Raw genomic sequence first — 7,104 nt, 5'->3', positions numbered from 1 at the left:
GCCCGACATTGTTGAACCAACTTATATGTTGAAACGTTAAAAAAATTATTTATTTATTTTATTTTTTATTTATTTGTTTATTTATTCATTTTTAATTATTTAATCCTTACGTAGATTTTCAAAACTATGGAAAATAACTTAGATTTTTCTCTAAAACTATCGACTAATAGTACAATTACATCGGGATCGAAGTCGGGCTCGATGAGCAATTAATTTAAAAAACACGTCGCGCCGAAATTTAAATTTTTGGGGTGTTCAACGCAGCCATGTTGATATTGTACAGAAGGAACGTTCGGAAAAGAGTGTCGCGAAAAGGAGAATCATGACTAGCTTTGGATCGAATTTCTGTTTTGACAGAAGATGAAGACATTTTACGACTCGGTACTGCGGTAGGTACAATTTATGTACAAAATATTTTTTATAGTATATAACATGTGTCCTTGAATGCTTCCTTAGTCAGGACACTACACATAAAATGCCTGACAATAAAATCGTTTGAGCAAGCGCTAGTTTAATTTTGTTATAATAATTTTACACTTCTATACATCTTTCATAAAGATGGATTTCAACCCGAGTTTCCTCGTTTGGGATCGAATTTTAGTGTTCCTCTCTTCAACATTTACAGAGTATGTTGTACAATGTAATAAAGTATATTTACTTTTAAATGCATGTTCAAGATCATTTTCAGCACTTATTTTGATTATTTAATAGTTTCATGCAGTGGACTGTGCCCGAAACGATTCCCACAGCGCCGGCGAATAGTCAGCTTGTAAAAATGGTGAGAACCAGCTCAAATTTTCATTTAACACAAATAACCTAACATTGTAAATTTGTTTTTATTAACTTGTATCTTTTAGCATAAAGCTATAAAGATATTGCATCTACTATATACCAAGTAAACAAGAGGTTTATATTCCTTATGGCTTATCCTAAAAATACATAACAGTTACAATAGATTCTGACGGGTAATCTAAACATGCTATAAATTGCACAGCTATGCATAATTATTTTACATAAATATTTAAGCATTAATTATTAAAAATAGCTATCATATTCTATGATGCACAATTATACATGCATTATTTTCAGGAATCTGAATGCTCACAAGAAGGACAAAAGCAGTATGAAAATTAACACAAAGGTAAGATCTCTTAAATTTTCTGATTAGAGCAATAAAATCACATGAATTGAAATTACATTTCTACACTTTACTGAACTGTCAGGTTGAACTAACCAATTGTCTTTAACAGTCTTGTAGAGCCTTACTTTATTATTTGTCATATATTTATGTTTATATATGCGAAAAATATCGATGATAATACATGCTAATGGTCATCTTTTGTTTCAGAAATTGTGCCAGAAAAGTTTGAAGTGTCTATGGGAATGATCAACAATGAACATTGAACTTCCTGAGCCTTTGTACTTAAAGTGAATCCGTTCGTGACATGACCAGTTATTTGGCTACCCTCTAACATAACGCCATCTTTTATTTATTTATTATTGTGAATTTCATGGGATATCTGTGAGGAAGTGATTCAAGCAAACACTTTAGAAATTTCGGATCTAACTTAATTAGGATCTTTGGCATATTCGGGGAAAATAGTATGTGTTGATTTATTGGATCTTTTTATTAATATAGTTGTGTAGTGGATATTTTTTACTTAACACATGTGTTTGTCACTCTAGTAAATGTAAATGTACATGGGCAACTGGAAGTTCATTGTAACTGTATACCCCGTTGAGGTTTCAGTGACCTCTCCCAATGTCATTAAGTCAAATGCCATATTTTAAAAAAAGAAATAGTTTGTTTTATTACAAAGAAATGTCGATCAGTGAGAATACTTTAAAAAAATGTGCTTACATTGTACATCTGTAAGTGTATATGTAATATTTGTTTCAAAACACATTGTAAAAGAAACTATTTTTTTTTTAATTTTGAAAATATAGATTTGATCTATGATAAATTGTGATGTTATCATTATTTCAGTTTTCATTGTATCTTCCTGGAATTTCTTAGATTTCCATTGAATTCCATAGATTTCCAAATATCCTTGTGCACAAATATGTTGAGCCAACATTGGGCCAACATAAGAATTATCATTGTTTGACATTGGGCCAACGTAGCGCCTGCATGTAGGAGCACAAATACGTTGGGCCTACATTGGGCCTACATCAGAATTATCATTGTATGACATTGGGCAAACGTAGCGCCAACATGTCGGTGCAACGTTGCGCCGATGAGCAAAATTACATTGGCCCAATATAAATTTTCCGACATTGGGCCAACATAACTGACAACAGTGGCCCAACATCGGACCAACGTAAGCTTGCTATCTGGGGAGGGACCATACACACAATAAACACAACTTTACTGAATGAAATACCCAGATTTGCTTCCTCTACATCTACGAACATGTATGGTGTTTCAAGACATTAATACATTGTTGTTTATCTAAATTGACCTGATTCCTCGCACTTGTACAAGCAAACAAACAAAAAGCATTAACTCATGCAAGCGGTATTAGAGGTCAGTATCTTAGATTAACTTACCTGAAATTGAGTTCAAGACTATTTCTTTCTTTGTGGATATTACATAATTATGTGGATTATATAAACCAAAAAGATTTTTTTAGCCATTGAAAAATTGAGTTTCACGAAAATAAATGTGAAAGGAGACGGTTTTAAGAAATATGAAATGGAAACGAATTTTTTTTTAAAAGGTTTTATTCGATCTGTATTTAAAGGTTTTACAAGCAACTATATATAAACTATATATGTGAATGTTGACATAAATACCTATGCAAACTGAAACTCTGAGTCTTTTAAACAACCTTGTGGCATTAAGATGAATAGAAATCTTGAAGAGTTTTTTTTTTAAATTCTAAATATTAAAGAAAATGAATAGAGTAAGAGTGATTAATGCATTGAGTGCCAAAAATTGTATTTTCTTGCACAAGAGAATTCATGTTTATCAATAATTATAATGATTCATTCATTCATAGATCGTAAAAATGTGAACAATAGTATAATCACCTGCGTGGACATATTTGGGATGTTGGAATGTAATATGGAGATAACGAACAGTAATGAATGCTCAAAAGTTTATTCAAACAATACAAAACTGGAAGACGGGGCTGATGGGTTCGGGTTAGTTGTCGTGGTTGAAAATCTCATTCCAAGAAAGGTAAGATTTTTCTACTTGGTAAATCAAATGTTGACCATTGTTTAAGTTTTTCAGGAAGAAGTTACTTCTTCACATTTGTATGAAAATGCGTAATTAAATACATAAAATAAGGTTTATTTTGAGAGGGTGCATAAACATTTATATGTATTTGCTGTATTTTTCTACTTTAAAAAAGTGAACAAGTAAAGCAGGGCATCATTAACTACATGTATGTGTAAAACGTACGTTATAACAACTTTTTCCCCTTCAATCCCCCGTTTGAAAAATCTGCCAACCCCCCCTTTGAAAAATTTCTAGATTTGCGCCTGTATCCATCCTACTCCGTTGCAGTGTGATAATTAATATGCAACGACTTTACTTTAGCCAATCTGTCAATACAAGGAAAAATACTGATTTATATGCATTTGTGTTCGTTAAGTCAATAGGTAAAGTATGTGACATGTCTTTTCAAGGAGGTAGAGGAGAAGCAGACAGATTGGCCCAAGTAAATCTTTCAACCTGTCTTTTTTTCATTTTATGCTTAAAATAGGTGGTACTTTCTCTTTTACATTCATGCTTTTATTTAACAAACATTAATTTTAGTGTTCGTTAAGTTAATACGTGAAGTAAATATTATGTCTTTTCAAGAAGGTAGAGGAACAACACCTTATCTTTTAATAAAACTCCTCATATGAACGACACCGATTTTTTCGACACATTCAGAAGGAACACATGACGTTGGGTCTATGATCACTTCTTCAAACCTTTCGGCATACCCCCATGCTGCAGAATAACGTGATATATGACGCTCTCGTATTTCCTCCTTTGTCAGATCTATAACTCGGGCCCTGTCTTTAAGCTTTGTTATATTTATCCGTACCACCTGTCTTATTCTTTGAAACTCATTCGTTAGGCTTCCTAGCCTCTCTATGCCATACAGTGTTTTGCAGCAGGAAATAAACCTCGATTCCTGGCCCTTACTTCCTCGTTCCACGTGTTGCTGAAGACTAATTCTAGAGAAGATGTTCTTTGGTCTAAGCCCATTATGATAGGTTTCGTTAAATCGAAGGATTCTATAAACATATTCATCAGGTTTCTGTTCTACGTCTTTTTCCTCATCTATTATCTGTATCGATGTCTCTGAAATTGTTTCATTACTTTCATCATCAGTGTTTATTGTCTCGAATTCCTCTTCCTCTAATTTCAATAAAGCATGTTCCTCAACAATTCTAGCAATTGTGTGAGCTCTTTTTTCAACGTTCTTCTCCTCGTCCCCTGATTTATTTCTGGAGTCATCATCGTTGTTATATTCAGTCTTGCTACTACTTTGTTCTTGTGAGTCAGCTAAATCTTTGTTCTCTATTTCATTATCGGTACTGATCAGATCATTTATATCAGCTAGATCAGTGTTCTCTAATTCTTTATCAGTACAGATCAAATCATTGATATCAGCTATATCGCTGTTTTTTATTTCTTTATCAGTACTGACCGGATCATTGATATCAGCTAGATCGTTGTTCTTTATTTCAAAACCAGTAGTGATAAGAACATTGATATCAGCTAGATCATTTATCTCTACTTTATTAGCATTTCTAGTCAAAAGATTCTGTACAGAAATGTCCCTTTCTTCCGATTCGTCATCAGCCTCATCAGTAAAGAAACATTTGAGTATTTTTCTCTTAAATCCTGTTTCTTCACTACTGGATCCTACATTAATATCAACATATAATATCTTAATATAATTGCGGAGAAAAAATCTACCATTTTTCTTACAGACATGAAAATGTTGAGAGAACAGTCATATTTTTAATATAATTCATAAAGATTTCGTAGGGAAAGAAAAACATTCAATATAAGGTTAAAAATACAAGAAAATTTCAAGTAGCATATGTAACAGTTGGAGTTTCTCGCAGTACCAATACAAACAGGATCTAAGAATCTAAACTATATTATTATTCTTTATTCCTACCTTTTCGTTTGGATCCTAAATTTTTCTTCATTTTAGCTTGACGAGCTCCCATGGCGCCTTTTTTGTTATCTACTTAAAAGATGGTATTAGGTGCTTAATGTGTATTTTGTCCAAAGGAATAAACATAAGTATACCGCAGAGCTCAGAGAGGTTAGGGGCTATTGATATTTTATTTTGATATATTCTAACCTTGTGTAATCAGTAACTGTTCAATAATTTACCACCGAAATATGCCTGAAATATTGACGACTCGGCGTTACATAAAAACAATATACAATCAATCAATCAATAGTTGATTTCTGAGAATTTTAATTATATGTATACAAGATTTCGTACACTTGTTTTTAAGTGTATTTATCTATCGCTTTCTCTGTATATCAAATAAAATTTTGTTTATGTATTTGTCAATCAAAACAAGATTTTTTTTTCGAAACAAAGGCGATTTGCATCATATTAATACTGTGAGTGAATCATTCAATAATCTGAAAATCATATAGATTACTCAAACGATACTTTAAAAACAAACAAATAGCTGGTAAATGAAATCCAAATTAAAACAAAACAAGTAAACTTTTGATGAACAGTATTGATTGTATATTATTTAACGTCCCTCTTGATCGACAGTGGAAATTAAGACAGAGGTAATTGACGCTTTTTAAATGGCTTTAATCATATGGTTTTGTTTGTTTGATTGTTCTATTTTTCCTTTCTTTTGGTCGGGACTTGAAGTCAAAATATTGAACATTGTATTGATTAAACAGCCAATTTCTTTTCATTTAAAAGATCGATTTTGAGTTTCCAGGAAGTAAATGCGAAAGCAAGTTTTGAAAATGCGACGTAATACTGTATTTACCACAGGAATTACCAATTACAAGGCCAAATGCATGCCGTCAATAAAATACTCGATCCATTTATAATTCAAATTTCACAGCTAAATGTAGCAATTTAATTTCCCAACCAATGTATTATATGTACATGGTGCGCTTATAATGATTTTGGTATTTTAAATTTAACTTTTATTAATATATTAATCTAACATTCTCTATACAAAAGGATCTATATGCATTTTATTATAATTGTTTATTAAAAAATTAATTATTTTAAAATTTTTTTTAAATTGTAAACTATTCTTTAAAGGAAAATAAAAAGCTTTTTATTTAATATAAACACACCGAAGGACCACACACATACATAGGACAAGTTTACTGAATGAAATGTCGATGCTTTTCTGTGCTTCCTCTACATCTATGGTGTTTCAAAAGATTGGAAGATGTTTCTTTATTACAAAAGACCTGATTCCTCGCACTGGAACACACAAACAAATATAGCAAAGACATGAACCCATGCAAATGGTTGAAGAGGGCAGTCCAACATATTCGTATCTTAATATAAACTTACCTCAAATTGAGTAAAAATCGACAATAAATCAGTCTTCTATATTCACTGTTTCTTTCCTTGTGCATTACATAATAATATGGATTATATAAACGAAAAAGGTTATTCTTAGCCATTAAAAAGATTGAGTTTCACGGAAATAAATATGAAAGGAGACGATTCTAAAAAACATGAAATGAAAACGAAATTAATTTCAAAGGTTTTATTCGATCTGTATTTAAAGGTCTAACAAGCAGGAACGTAATATGTGAATGTCGACTTAAATACCTATGCAACCTAAAACTCCGAGTTTTAAATAACCTTGTGGCAATGAGTATATGTGTTGAATAGAAATCATGAACAGTTTTTCAAAATTATACATAGAAGTACGTTTATTGGCTTATGCATTGCAGATTTAGCCGCATAGAACATTACTTTATGTACATTGATTAACAGGTGTTACGCAGGTGCTATTACATTTTTTTTTCATACTAAATTTCATTTTAAATTCTAAATATTAAAGAAAATGAATAGACTAAGAGTGCATAACCATGGAGTGGAGAAAAAGAACAAAATATGCATTTTCTTGCACAAGAGA

General features: G+C 31.6%; 1 protein-coding gene and 1 long non-coding RNA gene across 2 annotated transcripts; one reads left to right on the top strand and one right to left on the bottom strand.

Annotated features, from left to right (window-relative positions):
* Positions 1 to 694: 694 nt before the first annotated feature.
* On the top strand, positions 695 to 1,644 carry LOC134272733 (uncharacterized). Its single transcript, XR_009993267.1, has 3 exons — positions 695 to 778; positions 1,090 to 1,141; positions 1,349 to 1,644. It is a non-coding gene; the product is annotated as an uncharacterized LOC134272733 (long non-coding RNA).
* Positions 1,645 to 3,761: 2,117 nt separating this feature from the next.
* LOC134272732 (uncharacterized) lies at positions 3,762 to 6,644 on the bottom strand. The gene is made up of 3 exons (XM_062754926.1): positions 6,531 to 6,644; positions 5,133 to 5,201; positions 3,762 to 4,870 (listed from the first exon to the last, which is right to left on the bottom strand). The coding sequence occupies exons 2-3, from the start codon at positions 5,182 to 5,184 to the stop codon at positions 3,831 to 3,833; spliced, it is 1,092 nt and encodes a 363-aa protein (XP_062610910.1). The 5' UTR covers positions 5,185 to 5,201; positions 6,531 to 6,644; the 3' UTR covers positions 3,762 to 3,830.
* Positions 6,645 to 7,104: the final 460 nt, after the last annotated feature.

Source organism: Saccostrea cucullata, unplaced genomic scaffold (genome assembly GCF_032062105.1).
Source record: "Saccostrea cucullata isolate Sc308-1 unplaced genomic scaffold, CSIRO_AGI_Scuc_v1 ctg8647, whole genome shotgun sequence".
Classification (NCBI taxonomy): Eukaryota; Metazoa; Mollusca; class Bivalvia; order Ostreida; family Ostreidae; genus Saccostrea; species Saccostrea cuccullata.
Note: the sequence above shows the minus strand (reverse complement) of the source record. Positions and strands in the feature narration are given on the sequence as shown.

Bases quoted from the DNA above. Each gene is read 5' to 3' on its own strand.
- LOC134272732 (XM_062754926.1), bottom strand. From the start codon at position 5,184: ATGGGAGCTCGTCAAGCTAAAATGAAGAAAAATTTAGGATCCAAACGA. The intron at 4,871-5,132 runs GTAGGAATAAAG...ATATTAATGTAG, and splicing joins TTTAGGATCCAAACGAAAAG to GATCCAGTAGTGAAGAAACA.